Source organism: Musa acuminata, chromosome BXJ1-6, assembly GCF_036884655.1.
Source record: "Musa acuminata AAA Group cultivar baxijiao chromosome BXJ1-6, Cavendish_Baxijiao_AAA, whole genome shotgun sequence".
Classification (NCBI taxonomy): Eukaryota; Viridiplantae; Streptophyta; class Magnoliopsida; order Zingiberales; family Musaceae; genus Musa; species Musa acuminata.
In genome coordinates, this window is record NC_088332.1 from 10124009 (window position 1) to 10147776 (window position 23768).

The 23768-nt window shown below is 41.9% G+C and overlaps 4 protein-coding genes and 1 long non-coding RNA gene across 6 annotated transcripts; 4 read left to right on the forward strand and 1 right to left on the reverse strand.

Moving 5' to 3' along the window:
• The first annotated feature begins 456 nt into the window (after window positions 1–456).
• LOC103987598 (DNA-directed RNA polymerases II, IV and V subunit 11) lies at window positions 457–9247 on the forward strand. Its single transcript, XM_009405942.3, has 5 exons — window positions 457–546; window positions 744–833; window positions 926–1004; window positions 1080–1175; window positions 8954–9247. Exons 1-5 carry the CDS (start codon window positions 494–496, stop codon window positions 8996–8998), a joined length of 363 nt encoding a protein of 120 aa, XP_009404217.2. The 5' UTR covers window positions 457–493; the 3' UTR covers window positions 8999–9247.
• A 544-nt stretch (window positions 9248–9791) lies between these two features.
• Window positions 9792–11954, forward strand: LOC103987599 (uncharacterized). Its single transcript, XR_010514165.1, has 3 exons — window positions 9792–10177; window positions 10275–10557; window positions 11473–11954. It is a non-coding gene; the product is annotated as an uncharacterized LOC103987599 (long non-coding RNA).
• Window positions 11955–13787: 1833 nt separating this feature from the next.
• On the forward strand, window positions 13788–16424 carry LOC135676170 (15-cis-zeta-carotene isomerase, chloroplastic-like). 2 transcript variants are annotated; one of them, XM_065187049.1, is made up of 5 exons: window positions 13788–14322; window positions 15271–15417; window positions 15572–15781; window positions 15922–16253; window positions 16351–16424. In XM_065187049.1, exons 1-5 carry the CDS (start codon window positions 13909–13911, stop codon window positions 16379–16381), a joined length of 1134 nt encoding a protein of 377 aa, XP_065043121.1. In that variant the 5' UTR covers window positions 13788–13908; the 3' UTR covers window positions 16382–16424. The 2 variants fall into 2 exon arrangements, with proteins under 2 accessions (XP_065043121.1, XP_065043120.1); XM_065187048.1 differs by having other exon boundaries at window positions 13789–14322; window positions 15922–16424.
• A 26-nt stretch (window positions 16425–16450) lies between these two features.
• On the reverse strand, window positions 16451–17889 carry LOC135675464 (class V chitinase CHIT5b-like). Its single transcript, XM_065185615.1, has 2 exons — window positions 16740–17889; window positions 16451–16650 (listed from the first exon to the last, which is right to left on the reverse strand). Exons 1-2 carry the CDS (start codon window positions 17887–17889, stop codon window positions 16451–16453), a joined length of 1350 nt encoding a protein of 449 aa, XP_065041687.1.
• Window positions 17890–17991: 102 nt separating this feature from the next.
• LOC135676171 (FHA domain-containing protein FHA2-like) lies at window positions 17992–23691 on the forward strand. The gene is made up of 3 exons (XM_065187050.1): window positions 17992–19757; window positions 21517–21674; window positions 23338–23691. Exons 1-3 carry the CDS (start codon window positions 19070–19072, stop codon window positions 23545–23547), a joined length of 1056 nt encoding a protein of 351 aa, XP_065043122.1. The 5' UTR covers window positions 17992–19069; the 3' UTR covers window positions 23548–23691.
• The last annotated feature ends 77 nt before the right edge of the window (window positions 23692–23768 follow it).

The following is a 23768-nucleotide window of genomic DNA, read 5'->3' on the forward strand; positions in this document are numbered from 1 at the left end:
CCAAGTCTCGCGAGCGGGCCCTGCTGACGTGAGCTGGGCCCGGCTCTACCTCGCTCCGATCCACTCCACGAGTATCTCACTCCCAAGCACATCAATTAGGTTCGAATCTGATTCAACCACGTCACTTAAGTCTACCACATGTTATTGCCGAACCTAAATCTCCCACCGAAGGTTCAATCCTTCGACATTAGGAGCTATAGAAACACACCAAAGGTTATTGCGAATTGTCAAAACATTGTACGGAATATGTATATAAACTTTCATAGAAGAAGGATCATCAAAATTGAGAAAATATTTGATGAAGTTCTCCTTCAATTTTTAAGTCGAAATGCGTCAGTGTTGGTACAAATTAGCTTGGGATCATTTTTGTAATTACACTGGTTTGGTTGGCGGAGACACGAACCGAACCCGGTTCAAGAAATGGCTATAAAAGGCGGTTCTACTGGTCGGGCGAGGGGTTAGTACAAGGACAACGAGGACGAGAGGCGGAGAAATGAACGCTCCGGATCGTTACGAGCGCTTTGTTGTGCCTGAGGGCACCAAGAAGTGAGCAACCGACCCCATCTGTTTTTCCTTTCTTTTTACCCTAATCCTTTCCCATCGGCGATCTTCGTTTTCTTGTTGATAGAATATTTTCAACGGCAGATTAAACCCTCGACGAACTTGTTTTGTTCAAGAATTTCCCTCAAGTTTTTTGGGTTTCTTGATAACGTGATCTTTCTCTTATGCGGATGAAAAATTAGGGTTTCATATGAGAGGGACACCAAGATCGTCAATGCGGCCTCCTTCACCGTCGAGCGCGAAGACCACACGATCGGAAACATCCTCCGAATGTGCACACTCTCTACCTCTGTCGCGTTCCTTTCTTTCTCTAAAACATATGTAATTTATAGCGGATTTAGTTTTGTTTTTGTTGTGGCCGCAGGCAGCTGCACAGAGACCCCAATGTGCTCTTTGCGGGCTACAAGCTTCCACACCCCTTGCAGTACAAGATCATAGTTAGGGTATGCTTCATCTTTTATCAACCAATAGAACAGATTGGAGCATTGCGTTTGACATGTCTGTGTGCGCCTCACCAGATCCAAACGGCAAGCCAGTCTTCACCGACTCAGGCATATAACCAGGCGATCGATGACCTCGACAAGGAGCTTGACTATCTGAAGAAGGGTTTCGAGGTTTGCTGCTCACTACTCTTAACATCTAAAAGCATGCTGGTGTTCAGTGGTTTAATTTTCTGCAGAGTAACCCAAGGATACGGGACATTTTGAGAAATTCTATTTCAAGGCTTATAATCTGTAACCCTTTCTTTGTATTTGTTTTTTTTTTGGGTTCATTTTTGTAATGTCATATCCAATGCATATAGTTTAATGTGCTTTTCACAATATATTTCTAGCACAATCTATAGGAAAAGATCCAGTTTTGCAGCTGGGCCCTGTTGAAGATTAAGTCAAGTCAGTCATGTTTCATTGATTACCATTAAATCGTTGTCCATGATTCAATTCTTTTTGTTATTTGCACTGAATATTCTTATTAAATCATATTTATTAGTATCGAGGTTTTTAGGTTCCTAACACACATTATTGTTAATTACATGCTAGCATAATACTTGCTGGTCGGCATCAGGGGCATGTCAATTGCCATGGGCAGCATAACACTTGTTGGATGCCTCATCTTGAATTTCTCGTGACGTTCTGACACAGTATATGCTGCATGGCATCGGTTGACATGGATGGCACTCTTCATTAGCATTAATGGTTAGATGCCATGTGTACGGTTTGGATGAGAGTCCAACTAACAAGGAATTCCTTGTATGAGAGTTCCAAACCACAGCTGTGTAATTAGTCTGGTTTGAAAAAAAATTCATGAATTTTTTCTTATTTTGTGGTAGTTCCTCTAGTTTGTGCTCATTTGAGTTCCTCTCCATACATCCACTTTTTGCTTTTTTTCCTAGTTACTTTTACAGAAAACAGCATGTTATTCTGCTGAATTATGTCTTATAGGTTTGAAAAACCCTTTCATTATTCTTCTTTTGATTACACTACCTACTGCTACAGCCAATCTACTGTCGTTTTAGTCAGACATCTGTCTGAACAGCCTCTTGGTTGGTCAGATCTGATCTTCCAAATAGGGCACCATTTTGTCACGACCTTAGCTGATTTTGCCTAAGGCGTGCGGCACCCTTGCGTGTCCGTCCGCAAAGGTCAGTCTCCCCGAAGCCTCCCATCGTCCCTTAGGACCAACAAAAGAGAGAACGGGCTAGAGAAAACGCCTCAATCGGGATCCACAAGTAAACATCTCCGAAAAACACTTCATAGACAATGCAAATTACAAACAGACTTTACAAGCTCTGAACAGTGGCACAACAAAGGGTAAAATGGTCCATTACAGACCGAAATCTCTCGCACGTGTCCACATGACACAACCTTTATTTACAAGCCTAAAGAGGCCACCAACCCAACTAAAATGGGACTATCAAGCCTTCGGCCGCCCCTCTACATTCTGTACAAGGCAAGAACATGCCAAAAGACACGGACATATATGAGCATTACATCGAACACCTTGTTTAGAAGTTTGTCCGTGACATTCTCCCCCACTTATTCCTTCGACGTCCTCGTCGAAGCCTTTGTGAACACTGCAACTCTTCGCCTTTGCTGAGTTTTCAATCTTTTGCTCCAGCTGCAATGCGCCTCCTGGCTCCCAGCTGCTCTCCGCTGCTGTTTCTGAGTAGTCGAACCTTTGATCCGCCATGCTGCTTCAACTCGCCAATGACTCTGACTCTGGTGTGGGGTTGGCTGAGTTGTGTTGATCCTCATTGATTCCTGCGGATCTCCCAGATGAAGGAAAAGACCATCCTTACTGCGCCAATCTCTCAGAAATTCCACATGCTGCTCGAACTGGGTGGATGCTTGTTGGAGCTTTAACGAGCATCGTTTCGCAAACTTCTGAAGTTTTGGGTCCTTCCTCCACAGAATCTGCTCATTGACTCTTCTTTCAGTTAGTTGTCACATCCAAGTAGGTTCGCATCACTTCCGCTTTCGATTGGCAATTCGTTGGGAAATGAAGCGGACAATCTACTTTCAGTAGCACTGATCACCGTTGGTGAGGATCTGACAACTATTGTCTTCCATTATCTTCGAAGGGTCTTTGAACTTGTGCAGAGCTCCTCTGCTGGATAGATAAGAGAATTGGGGTACTCGGTTTCGCCCATTCTCTTAAGAGTTGAGAAGGCAAAGGTTACTTGACTTCGCCCGCCTCCTCGAGGTTGTACTTCATGCATCGAGCTGGTTACTGGCCTTCGCCTGCTCTTTGCTCACACTTCTGAAGCACATGAAGTGTTTGCACTCCTTGCGTTGAGTTAGCTATTGTGATTCACCTTCTCAATGCCATTGAACTTCTGGAATGCAGGAAGTTTTCACCCCAACTTGGAGTAATTCTCTGATAGATGAGATCGCCTCTGGGATTGTACCGTCTTCTCCATCAACCCTGCCGCCTACTCCACTGAGTAGCAAAGGTACAGCACCACGTACTGCTTGCTTCGTTCCTTGGTCGTGCACTCTTGCATGACCCGAAGTCCTTCACTTACGGCTATCTTGACGAGAAACTTGTTGACACCGGTCTTACGAAGTTCCTCAGCCTCTGCCCTTCAGCCTTGTCTCAGTACTTGGAGATTGCATCTGCATGCTCCACCTCCTCGGCCCCTTTCACGACCAAGCGCTCTCCCTCCATGAGAGCAAGGGATCAATGACTTTCACGGAAGTCCTGCCTCTGCGGTACCATGGCGCTGCCATGCCCATGGCACTACTATCCGTCGCCTCGCATCTACATCCCTTTTCTTCACAATCAGTAGATATGCCTTCGTGACACTCCTCTGAGTCCACCTCCATTCTCACTGATTGCTTGGTTTTGGGTAGCTAAGTCCCTCTGGACTCGTCGTCGCTTCCTCGCCCTTTTCGACCCCCTGCTTCAACACCTCTGTGTTCTCCAAGCAGCTCTCCTTTGGTCGATGGAAAGATAGACTGCAACTCCCATGCATGGCCTCTGCCATCGCATTATAGGGTCTGCACCGATTCTGTTCTCCCTAGCTTCCTTGGTAGCAACGTCCGCTTACTCGACCTTGTCCTCTGACTTGTCGGGCTCCCTTAAGCGAATATGAACTCTGGAGCAGTCCAACTCTCCAGCTGCTTCGATCATACCTCTGCATGATCAAGTCCCTCCCATGGGACTCACTGGTACTTGCATTCGAACTTTTCCCTTGGTGGAACACAGCCCCCATATGCTGATGACCAAGGTTTTCATCCGATGCAAAGTTCGATGCACGCACGGAAGACCCACCTCTGCGGTACCATGGCCTTCACTCCTTGAATCCATAGCCCTTCTTGCCGTCGTGTTGTTCACCGAAGTGGAGCTTCCAGTAACTCCCGATCATACCTCCATATGATCAAGTCCCTCCCGGGACTCTGTCGTGTGTATCGCATTGCCACGAACTGTTCCACCACGATCCGCTGCACCATGTCGCCTCCTAGTGACATCTCCATTGCATTCTGATCCTTGTGGAATAAACTCGAATTGTGAACCCTCCATGTGTGGCCTCTGCCAATACATCGCAGGGTCTTCTCCACCTTCGATTTTGTTCGCTCCTTTGGCAATCGACCTTCATCCACCCACTCTTGGGTCACACCTAGATGAAGCACCGCTCTAGGACAGTCCGTCGCCTAGTAGCTCCCGAAGTCCACCGACTTCACTGTAAATTGTGCACCATTGTCTGGATCCTGGGCCTCTGCCCCTACCAGCACAATCTCTGCTGCGCACCGCTTCCCTCATGACAACTTGAATGACAACACTGTGGCATATTCTTCAAGAGTACCCGCCTCTGCGTCCTCTTGCCCCGTGCTAAGGCCTTCTGAACTCAACTTCGCCTCCGCAAATTGAGTCGCCTTAGTTCCTCCATCAAATGCTCCTCCGAGATAAGGTGCATGTGCCCCGAAGCTCCCTTCGTTTTTGGCACCATACAAGATGAGTCCGCTCTGTCAGAATGAAGGACCCATGGAACAACATGATTCTACTCCTGCCTCTGCAAGAGTTCGTGTCCTTGACCTCTGTCTAGGGAAAGCACTGTGCCTCTGCTCCATGTTCCAACTTCTATGCTGGCTCCTTTCATGCGGCTTGGGTACTTCGCCAAGTTACACCCAAGTTGCTCCGCTCCTCGTTTTTGCATTGAGTCGATGGTGGCCCTCGCGCCCACCATTCCACGGGTCAGCCCTCCCTTGAGTCCGATCACCATATCGACTCCAAGTGTGCATTCATTTAAGTTGCTTTGGGTCGCTCCCCCACTTGATCTCGCAATGCATCCACCAATGCATTCTCTCAAGCGAGATCATGCGACGACTCCTCGCCGCTTGCTCGGTCCATTGAGCTTCGTGGAGTTGTTGTTTGTTGAGGTACTCCTCCTCAACATGTGCAGTCCGTCGCACATGATTCTCCCTCTGGAGAGCCGGGACTTATCCCTCCTGGATAACTATCCCATTTGAGCAACATCTCTCTTCGTTTCGGAGACCACCATCCCCTTGGACTACTCCGATCTGCTGAACAAACTGTGCATTGTTCTGCCTCCTGCAAACGCACTTGCTAGATTGCACCTCCCCGTCAATACAGCCCCCACTGCGCCCCTCAAGGCCTAGCAACATGCTGAACTCATTGCACACTTCAGCCTCCTACGGACGTATCCTTCACATGCCGAAGAGAAAGTTTCAATGCTCCATGGCGCCGAGTCTCGGTCGCCTTGGGATGGCCGCGAACACTCCATCGTCCGCATACAAGCCCATGTATGAGTACCGAATTCCTTGAGTTAGCAATTCCCCTCACCTCTGTGAGCTTTGCACAACTCTTTCGATCGTTGAACAACTCATTCCCCCTTGCATGGTCTCATTCTTGCCAAGCGCCTCGCTTGCCTGGAGCACCATCAAGTATAGTTGTCAACGTTGAGCCGTAGCTCAAACTCAGCCATCCCAACCTTTGTGCGCTCCAAATTCTTCCAAGCTTGCCTGTTCTCGTAGTGCCTCTTGCGCGAAGGGTTGGCCATTCCTCTGAATGCCAATGTTAGATGCCCGCTCCTCCGAGCGACTCCTTTTCCCTACATCTCCATGCTCGTTTTCCCCCAAACGGTCGCGCGTGTGCTGACTGCCCTCAACGCAGCCCCGCTAGGTCCCCCACGTTTGCATGCTAAGTGTTTCTATGAGTGCTTGTCCCGCTCTGATACCATAATGTCACGACCTTAGCTGATTTTGCCTAAGGCGTGCGGCACCCTTGCGTGTCCGTCCGCAAAGGTCAGCCTCCCCGAAGCCTCCCATCGTCCCTTAGGACCAACAAAAGAGAGAACGAGCTAGAGAAAACGCCTCAATCGGGATCCACAAGCAAACATCTCTGAAAAACACTTCATAGACAATGCAAATTACAAACAGACTTTACAAGCTCTGAACAGTGGCACAACAAAGGGTAAAATGGTCCATTACAGATCGAAATCTCTCGCACGTGTCCACATGACACAACCTTTATTTACAAGCCTAAAGAGGCCACCAACCCAACTAAAATGGGACTATCAAGCCTTCGGCCGCCCCTCTACATTCTGTACAAGGCAAGAACATGCCAAAAGACACGGACATATATGAGCATTACATCGAACACCTTGTTTAGAAGTTTGTCCGTGACAATTTGGTGATGCATTATTTGGTATAAGTGATCCCTATCTAGTACTCTTCATGTTTGGTTCAAGATACCTTGTCATCTGCAGTTATAAGAAACAAGACAACAGATAACGTGTCGTGAAAGCTTGATTTGGTGGTGGGAAAGAACATCCATAAGTTATTGTGCCCAAAGAAGATGGACAGGTGGGTTGGCAGAATAAAAAGCAAGCAATTATATGAGCCAATGTTAGGTTATTTTCTTTCCAGCCAGAGTAACTTTGCTGAATGCATTTTTTTGGCTCTGAACTGGACATTTGGATGAAAATAATTTTGAAGGTAACAAGGCAAGTTTTTATGTCACGAAAAACAAAAGATTCAAGGAATCCAGTATCGAAGTCCTTTACATTGAGGAAATTTCCAGTAAAGGGTCATTTGTTATAGAAATTCTTGTATCCTATTGCATGTCAAACTTGTATCACTGAAATTTAAAGCTCAATTAGAGTCATTAATTGAAATATTGGTGACAAAAAACTTTTGGGTTCACTCTTACAAATATTGAAGATAGGCAGCTAAATGCTAAATAATATGGTGAATTAGTGGACACGATGGGTCCCCAAAGAAGCAATTTGATGTTGTTAAATCTTAATTTTAGGTCAAGTTAAATTTGTCTTTGAGTTTGGATTATGATTAGAATCAAGTCCTATTCTAATTTTCTAATTTCACTCTTTTCCAGTGATTTCTTTTTTGTTAATTTTTTGGATTTTTGGGATGAATTATATGACCAGCCATGTAATCTTTTATAGTTGTTTTTCAGTTTTTCTCATTATACTGTTTCTCTATTTCTTTCTTCTTTCGACTATCCTATTTACTAACTAATGACATCTTGTTGTAACCATGATTTACCTGCACACTGTGTTAGTCAGTTGGCATTGTATGTGCTGTTAACAATATCTATGCAGACTCTAGGAGGCTGTTTTAACAACACTGGCATGTTGGTGGTAAAGAAAAATTCTAGGTGGCTTTTAGGCTAGGAACGCTCTCACTTGGTTGCTAGTGATAAGGCTATCAGTAGGCTAGCTTTCTCACTGCCAGTGGATTTCTAACCACCAGCACCAAATGACTATAGATGCAGCAACACATTCTTACAACCAATATATTCATTGTTGCTCATGCTTGAGATATTTGATTAGACAAGTGGATCTTTGGCATGGTTTGTTCATTATTATTATTTACTGATCTCTTTCCTGAACTGCATCTCTAGGAATTCATTATCAATGTATATAGGCTCCTTCGATTCTAAGTGATATTTAGTAGGCAGTTTTAACAATTTTTTTTCTATGAGCAATAATATTCTTTATCAAAATTACTCTGTTGAAATTGTCTTTGTCTTTTTCTTTAGTGTAACTGAAGTTGCCTTAATGCATTTATACATGATCTGCTTTTTCCAGAGCCTTTAATTACAGATTTAGATCCTTTCTCTTATCTATGCAACACTTGCAACAATATGACTGACATACATTATGGAACGTGATTTTGAACATATCGAATATATTTGTCCATGATAGTGCTAAACCATGATGCAGACCTACTGTGATCAATGTATTGGCTTGCCTGTATTGTTCTTATGGTAGCTAGCAATTGGCGCAAACTGTTGGCTGAAAACCCAGGTTTTACTTAATTTCATCTGAATTTAATCCAACTTGATTGTGAATGAGAAGGAAAAATCTTACTGACAAAATTAGGTCATGGAATTAATATAATGCTGGATTAGACATCCATTTGGGTTAGACTTGGCTCAAAAAGTCTGTATAAGTGTGTCTGATGCTATTGTATTTCATGAGCTGTCATATTAAGGTCTTCTTCAAGGAAAAATGGTTCCTCAAGACCTATGATAAAACTCAGATCATGTTCCATCTGGTCATTGGAGAATTGACCGATTTTGTTCAACAATGTCCTATGTGAAGTCTGTCACCTTTTAGTTTGCATGTCAATATTTGTTCCCATGCCATTTGGTTTTCCACTGCTTGACACTTGATTGTCATTTAGCCGTTTATGTTTCATGAAATGATATATCACCAACAATAGTGTATTCTAGGAATGCCTCGACAAATACCTTCTTAGTTTGGTAAATTGATTAGTAAATTTTCTCTAGGATGTAAATTCTGAAAGAATTTGATTCTGGTTGCTGATGTATCAATGTCCAAGAATAATGTGCTTTATTGGAATAAAGCTCAATGATACTTAGATACTCACTTTCAACAACTTATTTGCAGGACGAGAAGAACAGATACGATGAAAAGCTTAGGCAGGGATACTAGGTGGATGATATGGCGGATGAGCGCGAGCTTGAGTAATGTATTGCAAGTGTTTTTTTTTTTCTGGTGGTGACTGAGATAAGTAAATTTAGATTATTAACGTGCAATCTATGATGGACATGAACTTTAACGCAATGTGGTGACTAGGGTCTAAGTTTATTACTCAGTGAGGTGGATTATAGAAAGGTTAACTTGAGGACAATGTCTCTCTGCAACATTTGAATTAAATCTGTGGGGATGTTTACATTTGCACACAGCAATCGTGATGTTGGGATTTGTATGAGGAGGCTTTGATAAGTGTTATATATAAAGTTAATAATTTTAGCTGTCAATTGATTAGAATAGATTTTTAGCTGTAGATTGAATACGATAGAGACCTGCCCTTTCGAAGGAATTGAATGGTGCCCTCTCTTATGCTCCAAACCAATACAAGGGTTGATGGAACAACCTTCTCCTACCAATTAATATGAGAGAACCATCCATGGATTAAAGTTGAAAATGATTTCTCAATTGCCACCGTCGTCAGATCCTAATAAATTTCAGTGTGGCAAGAACAGATAGTTTCTTGTTGAAGTTAAAAGTCTCATTAAGTCCCCTTTTATCTTGATAATAAATTACAAGATTGCATTGCATGTTCCTAACCTTTTGGGCCTTAATAATTAATATCCTACCAAATTTTACTGCATGTTGTGTACATCCTTGCTCTAGTGGTCCAATGGACCAGGATTCTCATCAGTCAATCGGCATTATACCATCATGCGTGGAGAGTGCCCCTGCCACTGCTGCCTTGTGGGGAAGGCATGGGATTTAACCCCATCCAATTCCCTACCAACAACAGTTGCAAGGGAGACCGAAGGGCTAAATCCTCAAACCCCATCCTCTCTTCTCCGCCCTTCTCGGTCTCTCTCTACCTCCCGCCCTCCCCCCCCTCCCTTCCCTTCTCTTCACTCCCAAATCTCTTCTTCCTCCTCCTCTACCATGCCAACCCCCCACAGTGGGTAATAAATACTCCCCAACCCCACCAAATTCCCTCCTCCCATACCCTTCCAAGACCAAAAGAAGGAGACCGGCCTCTTCTCACGAAGAGACATGGCTTGTGCCTCTGCACCTCAATCTCTCCTCCTCTTCCTCTTTCTCCTCTTCTTTGTTGCCTCCACATCCCACCTCACATTCTCCGTAGATGTGAGTTCCTTTCTGCACTGTCGCGTGCATTCGTCGTTATGTTGTGGGAGTCATGCGCTAACCGTGTAGGCTTTGCTTTGCTTGCTTTCTGAGCCAGGCTGCGGGCGGGCCGACGGCGTCGATGAAGCCGGCGTCGGCGGTGGCGCCGGGGCTCAAATCGGTGCTGATCGACGAGGCCAAGCGGCGCCGACTCAGCAGCTTCCAGATATGCGCTCTCTGCACCTGCTGCGGAGGCCCGCGGGGCATCTGCCTTCCTTCTCCATGCTGCTACGCCATCAACTGCAACATCCCCAACAGGCCCTTCGGTTTCTGCTCCTTCACCCCCAAGACATGCAACTGCTTTGGGTGCCACCTCTGAGACACTCTTCTCCCCCTCCTAGGTTATGATCTCTACTTGCTTGATCATATCACTGTGTGTGTTGGGAGTGCCAATTGGAAAGGAAGAATGTTCCTTTTGCTTGCCTTGGTATTGGTTTACATGTGTTGGATCTGCATAGGGGATGATTAAAAGTGTTTATACTGAGTGGTACTTCTAATTTCTAGTTCTTGTTTGCTAAATTGTACTAGTTTAGTCTCTGAGACTGAGGAATGCAACAAGTGCGTTCTCATGGTCTCTGAGACTGCTAGAATCGAGTGGTGAGGTTGCTGTTGGTGGGTGTCTCAAGATGAGCAGCTCTGAGTTAATGATGCTGGCTGTTCACTGCTTGTCATCCAAAAATCTTAGAGGTGGGTGGAAGTTGGTCAGTGCATTTAAGCCTATAATTATGTAGTAGGGTTGGTAATGTGGTCCTTTTATTTAGGGTTTTTTTTTTCTTTCACTTATCTATGTTTTTTACTTATATATCCTTGAAAAGTTTGGAAATAATATACTTACCCCTATTAATTTTAGTAGGACATCAAATCCTTAAAAAAAAAGGGTCATTTTAAACACTGCTGATCAGGGTTATTTGCTAGTTTGATTAAAATAAAACCATCATAATAGAGTTTCGAATGTTATTAATGTCAATTAGAATTTGAACATCTACGCTCTATGCTAAGCTTAAATTTGGAGAAATAATTACATGTTTTACTGACTTTTGAGGTATGTATGTGCAAATTTGCCCTTTATGTATCATTGAGGGCCACCTGCAGGGTGATTTAAGTTGTTTGACTATATAATGCTTGTCACGAATCTGAGTGCAGAGTATGATGAGGTTAAGAAGAATGATAAGGGTGTGTCTTGTGCTTGAGCTTCTTTATGATTTTTTCGTGGAGAATAAGTTTCTTTATGCTGTCTGAAGTCTTGTATTTTATAGGTGAATAGTTTGGAACAGAATAAACACACCTCATGGTTTTGTTGAGCTGGGATCATTGAAGAGAGTGCACTGTTTTCATGTCTCCACCAGTGGAGGCTTCACAAGGTGTTTGGTCTTCCATCTTTCCATCCTGGAGGAGACAAAGGGTTGTGGTCATCAATTTGTTTCCCCCCCCCCCCCCTCCCCAAGACCACTGTTGTAACTTAGGTGTTTTCTAGATCAAACAGGTGAATGTGTACTGCCCTCTGCATGTGGGATCTCATGAGGAGGGTAGGGGTTGATGACCCCACAATCTTTATTTGCAATATGCAACTGTGCATGTCATGGAAGGCTTTTTTGAGGAGGGGGAATCTGGTTGACCAATTCATGGAGGGTATTCCCTCCCTCCATGTGCCTGGCATGTTTCTTCTTTACAGCCATGTCTGCTAGTACTGTTTGAGGCAACTGATAACCCACACTATGATATAAGCTTGTGACCAATATTATTCATGTCTCAACCCCTCTTTCCATCAGCAGTGACTTCCATATCTGCAGTACCCATGCATGGTTTAATCTGACATAGTCTTGACTCTGAAACATCACAAGGATTATCCCAAAATCAGAGGATGACTTAAAACCAGCTGCATTTGTTGATTTGCTGACTCTATTCCCTTTCCAAAATCAATATCTGTTGTATTCAGATTTCTAAGAAACCAAATTATTTTTTTTCCTCTGGAATTTCCAAAGCAAAATGCTTCTGATGCTGCCTTTTTGCTTCTCTGATGGTGGAGGTTGCAAGTCATTGTCCACTGTCTTGTGTTCTTAATGGGTTTGAAATGAGTCCTTTTTTTTTTTCTAATATGTGGCTCATTTTGATCAATGCCTGCGACTGGCACTACCTCTATCTCTTCTATTATTCTCTGGACTACTGTTTTCTACAAGTATAAATTAGCATGTTAATTGCATTCTAGACTTGATCAAAATTGATTAATCAAGGTTTCAATAATTATAAGCATATCCAAGTGATACTTAAAGCTGAAAGGTGCAGCTACCATTATCATCATATATAGTGTGAAAAAATATCTCTACCAGAGATTTATTTATCTAGAACATATTAAGAACTTGGTAAGGTAATAAATGTCTCTTGATGTCAAATTCTACCACACATAAAGAGACAGAACAGGAAGGTTAGCTGTTTGATTTACGAATTTATTTCTACTTCCAATAGATTCATAAGATTTAAGGTGAAGAGAAATTATGATTTCTTAGTAACACATCGAAAATTTTGTCAATTGAGGATGTTGGATGCATTCTTGGAAGTAAGACTAGTTATACACATTTTAAATATGAATCGATATTTAATAAATTTTTAAATCATTTTTGGATTGAATGTTGCATTGGAAATACTCGATCTATTTTAAGATAATATTTATATTTCAGCATTTGCAGGATGTTAATATAATTTTTTTTAATTTTAAAAGTATCATATGATTTTATCTTAAGATTACAAGATTGTTAATATGAGTTAGTGAGAAATCAATATGATTTATATTTTCTTTAAAGATAAATTTTTTATTTTATTTATTTTTTAAAAATATATATATTTTTATAAGATTACATTCATATATTCATTTTTTTATTAATTTAAATAAAAATATGTATTTATTTTTGAATAAATATTTAAAATAATTAAAGGGTAAATTTGTTATAAAATATTCAAGACCTTTGAAATATAATTTTACACAACAACACTTACGTCAATGCATAATTAAAATATAATTTTTTATCCATTATTTATAAAACACTCAAAGTATTTTATAACTACATATTCATTCAAGATCTATACGTTAAAAATATAAATACGTTTTTAAACAAAGCCATTGATTCTTCCCAAATCCTATATATACAATGATTATGACTACACTATAGGGTTGTATATTGCATGGATAGTTTCACCTTCACAAAATATAAAAAAAATTAAATAATTAACTAATGCATAATGATGAATCAACATTTATAAGAATAATATTGTATATATTAATCCTCCTCTGTATATCTTATATTATATTGATTCATAATCTTATAAGAAAAAAAAAATAAAGATTCCAAATCTCATCCTATAAATTATTTACTTAATTATATAAGTTGTGTTGAAATCTCATTGTACAATTTCTCTTATTAACAGTTTGAAGATTCAGAATTACTCAGCCAATTACCATTTATTGTTTGTGAGAGAGAAATATTTTAGACGAATGTCATGAAGTGAGAGGTTGGAAGTGCGTCCATTATTGTTCGCCACCACCGTCCAAAGACCTCCCCACTGAGGCATTCCGTTTCAAAGATGCCATCAACCAAAACTCTCGTTTTTATAAGGCCTCTCGCTCGTCTCCTTCCCTCACTCGTCCCACTCCGCTCCGCTCCTCAGCATCTCTCCCTTCTCATCTTTGCTTCTTGGAAATGGCGTCTCGACTCCTCCTCTCCACCTCAACGCCTCTCCTCCTCCCCTCTCCCCGCGGCAGCGTCGCAACCCCCTCGCTTCGCTACCCGCCGTCCCTCGCCTTCCCAAAACCCTTTCGAAGCCCCAACCTTTGGCGCCCCAGTTCGAATTGCCTTCGGTTCTTCGGTAGAACTCACGACAGAGGGACGTCGATCGGAGGTGCAGAACCCGAGAGTCCGATCCCTCAGGAAACTCCCTTCGGCGAGGACTCGGCGGCGTTCGATCCTGGGCAGCAAAAGTTCTCATCTTGGGCCTATTTCACGGCCATACTCGGTGCCGTTCTCGTCGCGCTCGATGTACTGTGGATTAGTCCGTCCACGGGGTTCGGCACGGTGTATATCGATGCGGTTTCTCGACTTTCTGAGCGCCCGGAGGTGAGTTTGGACACGAAGGATCGGTGGTTTTCTTCGGTTATGCTTCTTCTAGTTCGATTTCTATGCCGGAGTGAAGCTTATTTGCTGGTTGAATTGCATGTTTAGTCGAGCAGTTAGCACCTTTTCTTTTGGATTCATTCTCTGTTTCTCTTTTGCCCTCATTTGCATGTGTCGTGGAAAATGAATGATACATACCAATATAATTATGTAGGATATCTAACATTAGATGTCTTGGAACACGTAAGATGGTGCTCCATGGAAGATCAGGCTTGGCACTTGGCACCGAAGTCTCAACTAGATAGCTGAAGTTTATTTATCAAAATATTCACAGCTAGTGTGACTTTGAAATCCGAGAGTTGCATTTTTCTTTGTCGAGTTTAACCAGGATGACCAAGTGCTTATCGATAAAGGTTAAAGCATACATTCATGAAAGCAAAAGATGCATAAACTACATCGTCCATGTTTCTAGGCAGCGTTGCTTGAGGGCTTGATGCAAAATTAAGCTTCAAAAGCAGGTCGTTTTAGCATATGTGAAGCTAATAGACATCCAGTTATTAAACAGGACCGATTGTCACTATGAGTTTGCTTGGATACTAAGATCTTTTCTATTTGAGTCAACCTGGTATGATAAATTTCTTGTGTTTGAAATGAATTGAACTACTGAAATCTCTCAATTAGGTGAAAGATGGAAGTCACTTATCTTTTTGAATGTCATTTGTACTTTTGGGACTCGATAGAAAGATAACAAGTTGTCAATGAAAGATTCGTATTCCGCAAATTGTGAATCCTTCATCAATTACCTGATTATTTATGACTCGTCACACTCTCTAACAAAGGCTATAGTGTTATCATCCTTAGTGGTAGAGAGTTCTTATCACCTTTTCTTTGTCTAGGTCAGCTTAATGTAGAAGTTTCTTATGCTGATCCAAATTTTCTTCACTTAAACAGGTTGTACTATTGATGCTTATCTTCATTTTCGCCATTGTCCATAGTGGTTTGGCAAGTCTGCGTGATGATGGTGAAAAGCTCATAGGAGAGAGGGTTTACCGAGTTCTGTTTGCTGGGGTTTCACTTCCTTTGGCAGTCAGTGCTGTTGTGAGTCCTTTAACATTCTCATTTGGTTTTGGCAGTCATAAGAATTCCATTGCTCATAAGTGCTGCATGTCACATTCCATACTCTGGATCTGTTCATGATTTTATTTATATTCTTCTGGTCTTTTTTAATGACCTTAGTGCTATTTTCTTTTAGGTTTATTTCATTAATCATCAATATGACGGCACTCAATTGTGGCAACTTCAGAATGTCTTTGGACTCCATGAGCTCGTGTGGTTCTCATCCTTCGTATCCTTCTTTTTTCTCTACCCCTCCACCTTTAATCTTTTAGAAGTTGCAGCTGTTGATAAGCCAAAAATGCACCTCTGGGAAACAGGAATTATGAGAATCACCAGACACCCACAGGTATAATTTCCTCCATCTATTCCTGTATAAAATCTCAAGTGCAGGAGGCTTATCAGACATCACTGCTGACATTAGGATGTTAAACTTGTGCGCTTCTCCTACTTTATGATGTTAATCTTGGTCCTGTTCTATTCTTCAAGATGGTTGGACAGGTAATATGGTGCTTGGCCCATACACTGTGGATTGGAAACACTGTAGCAGTGGCGACCTCTGTTGGCCTGATAGCTCATCACATATATGGTGTTTGGAATGGTGATAGGCGGCTGGCAGTACGATATGGTGAAGCTTTCGAAGTTTTAAAGAGCAGAACAAGTGTAATTCCTTTTGCAGCAATCTTGGATGGGCGTCAAAAGTTGCCCAAGGATTATTACAAGGAATTTATCCGGCTACCTTACTTAACGATCACAATTTTGACTCTGGGTACATATTTGGCACATCCACTTATGCAGGCATTCAGTTTTCGACTTCATTGGTGATGCCAGCTTGCAGTATTTTGTATAGTATTTATTTAAGATCAGCAAAGATGTGATGCTGAAGCCAAATCCATTTTTCATGTGATAAAACTGTAGGGACAAATTTCCAGGCATTTTCATCATATAGTTGAAGGATTCTATTGTAAAGAATGTTGAAAGCCTTCTCTTTACAGTTTCATGCCACCTTAAAATGTTGCTAAGTGAAAAGAAAACACAGTGAAAGATACAGACCAAGATGATAATTGTTGATCATTGGAAGCCTGTGTTGTGATCCAGAAGGAGCTGCTGATGGAGTTGGTGCATCTTCTTGTGGTGCCTCCACAGGAGATTCTGCCTGTTCCAAGCCATCATCATCTTTGTAGGAGGATTTATAGTTTCTGAGCCACACATCAGAAGCTGCATCCGGTATCGGGTAAGTTTTGACAGAACTGAACTAGAGACTAGAAAGGAAGTTCTATAGCACTCAGTCTAACCCAAACACTCACCTTGTCTGGATATTGTGTGATGCAGGTCATCGAAACTGATAGGCCAGAGGAAGTAGCCCAGCAACCTGTTGTGCCGAGCAAATTTTATCTTGCACTCTACAACTTCTGGACTGTCGAAGCTCACCCACAGACCTCCAGAGTGGAAATAGGAAATCACAGTCTGGTTGTCATATATGAATTCAGAACTAGGATCTTTCAGGAGCTCTTCAATCTCTGAGTAGGCCATCATGCCAGTCTGGTTGCTCATCTTTTGCCGAGGTCCTGTGGCCACTACCGGAGCACCTGGTTCATTTTTCACTTTGTTCTTGAGAAACCAAGATCTTCCATATGCAGGAATTCCCATTACCAGTTTGCACGGAGGGATTCCTGCATCCAGCCATGAGGTGATGCCATAACTTGTAGAGAAGTGGGAGGCCTTGTCAAAGAGTGCAGCATTGTTGGTAGTGGCATTGCTGTTCTTGTGGTAACCAAAGCAGAGAGCATTAACCCAATCAACGTTTTCCGAGATTACATCTACTGGATAGTCTAGGTCGTCATTTGATTGTTCAAACAAGTGGTTTGAGAAGTACACTGTGACTGTCAGAAGAACCGATGATGAATTCTGAGCCTCCTTGCTGATACGAGCTCGCCATTCTGCAAGCAGGATTCCGAGGTTGGTCATATCTGATGGTAAGCTCGGGAACTGCCATGCCAGGTCTAACCCATCAAACTCGTTCTCCCTGGCTAATGCTAAGGCAGAACTGATGAACGATGCTCGAAGATCTGGATCAGCTGCCATGGCAGAAAAAGCTGCATTCGAAGCACTATTCTTGCGATCATCAGTGGCAATGGATAGGAGGGTCTTGAGAGATGGATTGCTCAATTTGATGGTGCTCGAGAAAGTGTTTAGGATCGGGAGTTGGTCAGGCCGCGGGACTGCAACTGCGGCGCTGGAGGTGGCATCATCAAGGGAGAGAGAGTAGTAGTAGAGGTGAGTGTAGAGGGATGCATTAATGCTTGAAACAGGGGAGTAATGGTCGTCTTGGGAGAACCAGTAGCCAGCTCTAACCTGATCAGGGCCAGTATCACAATGTTGCAGGCATTCTAAACGAAGGAAACTGGAGATCATTAGCAAGTAGAAGAGGAGGCAGGAGAGTGAACTCTGGTACATCTTGCCAAGTTTTGGATTGATGGAGGAGGCGTTGGAAGCAGAAGGTTGAGGATGGTCATTGTCTGTGAGTGTAGTTGGATACAGCTAGAGTTGAGATCTGCAAGTGGAACTTTAGAAAAGATAACACTTTGATGAGCTTAGATTCACTGAGAAGGGGAAAGCTTCCACTAAACGCAGTGTGTAGGCCTCAAAACCTGTGAGTTACCACTGGGTGGGTGGCTGCGTGCTCAGAGCAGCTCCGGAGCGCATGCAGTAAAGTGGAAAGCTGACTGTCTTTTGTGAAGAGGACTGTTAGTAAAGCATCTTTGGAGTGCAAGCCATGACAATTCCTTCTCTTTCTTTCTTGTCACGGTTCTTTCCCTTGGTTCTCAAGCTGGTGATCTGATTCAAAGTTTCCACACTCAGAAGGGAAGAAAAGAAGGATAAGAAATAAGAGCATCCAGAAGAAGAAGAAGAAGTGGAGAGCCGAAGTCAAGTTGAAGTGCAAGAGGTATCCGTTGAAAAGTCACTATGCTTAATAGATTTGATTTTTGAGTCCATATTAAACTACTAAATTGAATCGAATAAAGAAGAGACGATATGACAATGTTGGGTTTTACAAGTATTTTAGGAGATGGAGCAGAAAAGGAATCTTATGATTTAGAATTTATTTATACAATTACAATCTCTAGGTTTTGATGATAACTATATTGTGGAATATAATGCACTTATTTATTTGTAAAATAACTGATTTTAGATAAATAAAGTGAAACAAAAAAATAAAATTAAGCTAAAGGGATGAGATATTATTGTGTGAGTGATAGGCCTCAAATTAGAGTACATTATGAACATCATTTCATATAATATATATATATATATATATATATATATATATAATTTTTAAAAATAAAATTTTAATTACGAATTAAAAGTATTTTCATAAAAAAACGAATTAAAGAGGTGGATAGGAAAGAAGACGGTGTGTAGGCTTCACACGGGATTCAATGGATTGGGCCTTGCGTTGTGGACACAGGTCGGGAAGCCCAATTAAATGCTGGCCTAAAAGAGAGCTCCTTGAGACACGTCTCTTCTCTCTCTGTCGCGGCTCTTTTCTTTCTCTCGTGAATTGAGGAGCGCTCTTTGCTCTCTCTCGCGCGCTCTCTCTCTCTCGCGGTTGCGAACGGAAGGCTGACCAAAAGCCATGGCAAAAGGCCGGAGCGCCCGCGGCGCGGAGGATGGAGGAGGAGGAGGAGGATCCGCTATCCCGGGGGTCGACGCGGAGGTGGGCTTCGCGAAGCTCCAAGGCGAGGACTTCGAGTACTACATGCAGACCTACTCCATCATCCTGGGCCGCAACAGCAAGACGTCGGCGGTGGACGTGGACCTCGCCACTCTGGGCGGCGGGATGAACATCTCCCGCCACCACGCCCGCATCTTCTACGACTTCCCTCGGAGACGCTTCGCCCTCGAGGTCCTCGGTAAGAACGGCTGCCTCGTCGAGGGCGTCCTCCACGTCCCCGGCACGCCGCCCATCAAGCTCGATTCCCAGGACCTCCTCCAGATCGGGGACAAGCAGTTCTACTTCCTCCTGCCCTCCCGATCCTTCTTCGGCGGCGGCGCCCCTGTTCCCCGGCAGCCGTCTGGGGTCTCTCTCGCAGCGTACCCCGGGCGTGTTGGCCCTTTTAATCACGGCATCCTCGTTCATGATGAGGAGGAGGACGACGACGACGATGATGATGATGATGATGGGGTGGAGGAGGAGGATGAGGATGAGGTTAGAGGAGCCGTAGTAGCTCGTAACGGTGGCAAGAGGATAAGGAGGGATTTGGGAAATGAATGGGAGGAAAAGCTTGGTAGGGCAGGGAAGGCCGGACCATCACAGCGTCCAGGTTGGTATCAGAATTCCTCTTCCTTTTCTTTGACCAACAAAATCTCCTCTTTTGCATCGATCGTCTAGTTTATGTTGTTCACTTCTCTTACATTTGTAGCGAACAGTTGAATAAGAATTTGGTTCGAATTTAATCCCAAGGAAAAAAATTGTGAAAAAAATTGATTTTTCATTGTAATTCTCTACGTGGGAGGTGTTAGGGTTATTGCTTTGGCTAGAAATTTAACATTTGCTACATGTCTTGCAATTTTGCATTGTCAATTCAGGATTTGTTAGGTATATGTATTTAAATATTAATCTTTACAGATCTTTTCTTTTTATGAAGAAGATAAATAGTGTTGCAGATGCTGCGACACAATTCATACGTACAGGCATAAGTAAGAAAAGAAATAGTTGGCCTGGTGCCCAAGGCTCTCACTAATGTGAGGTTTTCGGATAATTGATGTGTGCAGCTTTATCCTTAAAATTTGAGAGACACAATTCTTATGCCAAATGTTAAATCGATACACAGCACAAAGAGTTCAGAATATCTTGTTAGTAAATGATAAAAGGAAGAGGTTCATTCTTGCACCAAATTTTTACATCAACCTGACAGGCCATCTCTTTCGGATGTTGTTTGGTTCGCTATAAAAATGCCACATCCTTTACTTTTACCAATAGCACTCAGTTCTTTCTACCTGATATGCAATTGACAGATTTGAATCATATGACTCGTTCTCACTTCCCTTTAATACGATCTGTTTCAATAGTTGAACCATTTCCAACTTGTGATGAAACGCAGGATTAGTTAGATCAGAATCCTGAGGTAAGTTCTTTTTTGAGTGTGTGAAACATTTGTTTTTTTAATTTTGATAGACTTCAATTGTATATAAAACAATATATTACTTCCACATATTATTTGATGGAATGGTGGATTACTTATCGAACATTCAACCGACCTGTCCTCTTACAAGAGTGGAACTGAATGATATTGTACTTTGATGTAGATCTTGCAGTAGTTGCTTGTGCCAAACATTCTCCTTTGTTGTGATGGCTGCTGAAGTGTACTTTGACATAGTGGTCAATAGTCGATACTGACATTTGTAGGATTCATTTTGCTGCACTTGGAGTTGGTTACCAACCTAAGACTGAACATGCCTCGTATAATCATTTTGACTAGTGTACCAAACTTTGCAATACCGCTATTGGTGATTACTAAATTCTGTTTTAGGATGCCAAAGTTGACACTGCCTTTTACATATTTAAGGGATTTGTCTGACTGCTTCTATACAAGATTTCTTTGGATGGCATGATTTTACTCTTTACTTCACTGCATAGGATATATGAGTCTTCATCAAGTGAATCAAAGTCCCAATCAAGTTGTAGAAATCACAGGACATTGTTGTCCTTCTCTTTTAACTCATAGACTAGGATTAGTCTGCACGTGTAGTGAGAGTCTGAAAATTAAAACATACAAACTTGTATACATGTACGCCTGTTTTCCTAAATAATGTTCAATCTCAGGACAAGGATTTAATGTTCCTTGGCACATTCCATGTGGGTAATCATGGCAGGATTTGCTCATGCTAGCAATATACAAAATGATGAGTTGGCAGCCCTCAGCATGGCAGAAACTCCCTTGATTATATTTGTCACATGGTACAGCGTATCTGTAAATCATCAAAAACCGTGTGTCAAGTTATATACTTTGGCTGTTATCTATACTGATGTTATGTGTAGATTACTAGAAAATAAAAGCTCCATTATATTCCACTCTTCAGGGACAAAGGCTGAGAGAAGGTCAAGGGTTGACAGGGAAGCAGATAATCAACAACTCTTGGCATTGGAAGAAAAGGATGTCATCTCATCTGTAGCTACATTGCTCGCTGATCTTTGTGTGCCAGGAGAATGGATGCCTATGGAGAAACTTCATGCGGAGGTTGGTTACTAAAATTTTCTGTCTAATGTTTTGCTCTTTTCATGTTACTCATTATGAATTATCAGGACAGTATGAGAATATAATTTGTATGAGAGTATAATTTGTTAGAAGTACAGACAAGGATAGGCTCATATCTTATAGTTTTATTTGCCTAAATTAATGCATTAGACCATGTTGCTCGAAAACATTAAATGAACGTAGGCAATGAGCAAGCTTATTTCAAATAAAAAAATAAAGCATTAAAATGGATATATTTTGTTTCAGCAACATGCGAATTCCTTTCTGATGTCGAATAATTGACTGCCGCATTAGCTGATGAAGTATGGGTTACATTTTTTTCCCTTATCTTGTATTCTTGAACGACACCTTTGGTGGCCATATATACTTATGTTAAGGTTATTTTCTGCTGTTCTTTCACATTTTTTGAAAATGTCTTTAGATCATTGATTCTTTTTGTTTTGGGGCATTGCATTATGGATGTGCATCCTTTTGTGACCATATTCATTTCTACAGTTAATATCAAGAATTCAGTTTTGGTAGCATAGTCTTGCTGGTAAAGTGGTTCAGTGCGGCACAGCGTAAAAAGCAGAATGGGCATGAGGCCCATGCCTAGCAACGGTATGTCAGCATTTGACATATTGTTAATATGTGTGAGGCGATTGCTCTGTGCCATGCTGACATGGAATACTCCACGTGGCTTGGATTGATAGAGCTGGCATACGAAAGATGCTTTAATTCCAGAAGAGCCATCAACTTGCTTCATTTTGGTGTAGGTGTCACTTAAGTGATCCTCATAGTGTTGTGGTACATACAATTAGGAACTCATCCCATATCCAGTGCAAGGGCTAATACAAGTCACCTGGGAAAGAAGAAAAGTTAGAGCTATGGAACAGAAGTATGAGAAACATAAGGTTGGGGTCAATGGCTTTAAAAAAGAGTTGTGAGGATTTCCACTAAAATCATCTTTCTAATAAATTAAGATTTAATCGTCATCTCCGTCAACTTAGTAGTTGTTATTGTTCTATTATGACTTTGATTTAGACCAAATGGGATTTTGCACCCCTCCATCTATACATTTGTGATTGAATAGCACTAGTACTTGGGTTGTATATGGATATGTGATAAATGGTGACCCATTTCATACAACATAGGAATATTGTCCCTCTGCGAAGGGTGTGAGTCTCCTTAAATATTTAAAGATAGCATTGATGAAGCCTCGTGCATTGGGTACCACCCTTATTTCATACAACACAGGTTGCAGATTAAGGTTATGAGAATTAAGTAGTCTTTTATGATAAGAACAAATTGAGAGAGCACATCCATCCTCGATGCATTGACAATTGACCACTGTTAAAATAAGTTAGATCGAAGGGCATAAATTTCCCCTTATGTTTACCTTTATATTTTTCTCTTCTGTTTGCTTTCGGTGCCGATATTTTCCTGCATTCTCGAGTTCATAAAAAAATGCAAGGAGTGTTAGTTGACTTTTTTTTTTTCCCTGCCATCATGCATCTTGTTTCTCTGAAAGATCAAGTAAAATTGCACGTGGTATCAGTAACTTGTTGTTGATGAAATGCTTGTCCTTTACCATCTTCAAACCTCTTACTAAGATCTGAAACCTGTGGACGATTTCTAATAATCATTTTTTTTGCCTTTGATCCAGCTAGTTGAAGAGTATGCCAATGTATGGCATCACAGCAGGGTAAGAAAATACCTCACAGCCGAAGACTGGCCACAAACTGAAGCAAAAGGCAGACCATGGTTTGGCCTCCTGAAGCTGCTCCGGAAGTACCCAGACCACTTTGTTATTAATATCCAGTTGAAGGGAAAGATTACATCCGAGTTTGTCTCATTAGTTCCATTGCCTTCCTGATTTGTTTGGTTTGGTTTCATCTATATTGATTCTCACAAGTGCAACTCAAAACCAAACCATGTGACTATCATGTCTCATCTCTTCTTTGTTTCTCAAGTTGATCTCAAGCTTAATAGACAACATCAGTTATACTTGTTCCTCGGAGTCTCGTGTCGATGGCTGTCATAACATTTTGATCTGATTAAAAATGACCGGTTTGAATTGAAACTCAAATTGTCGAT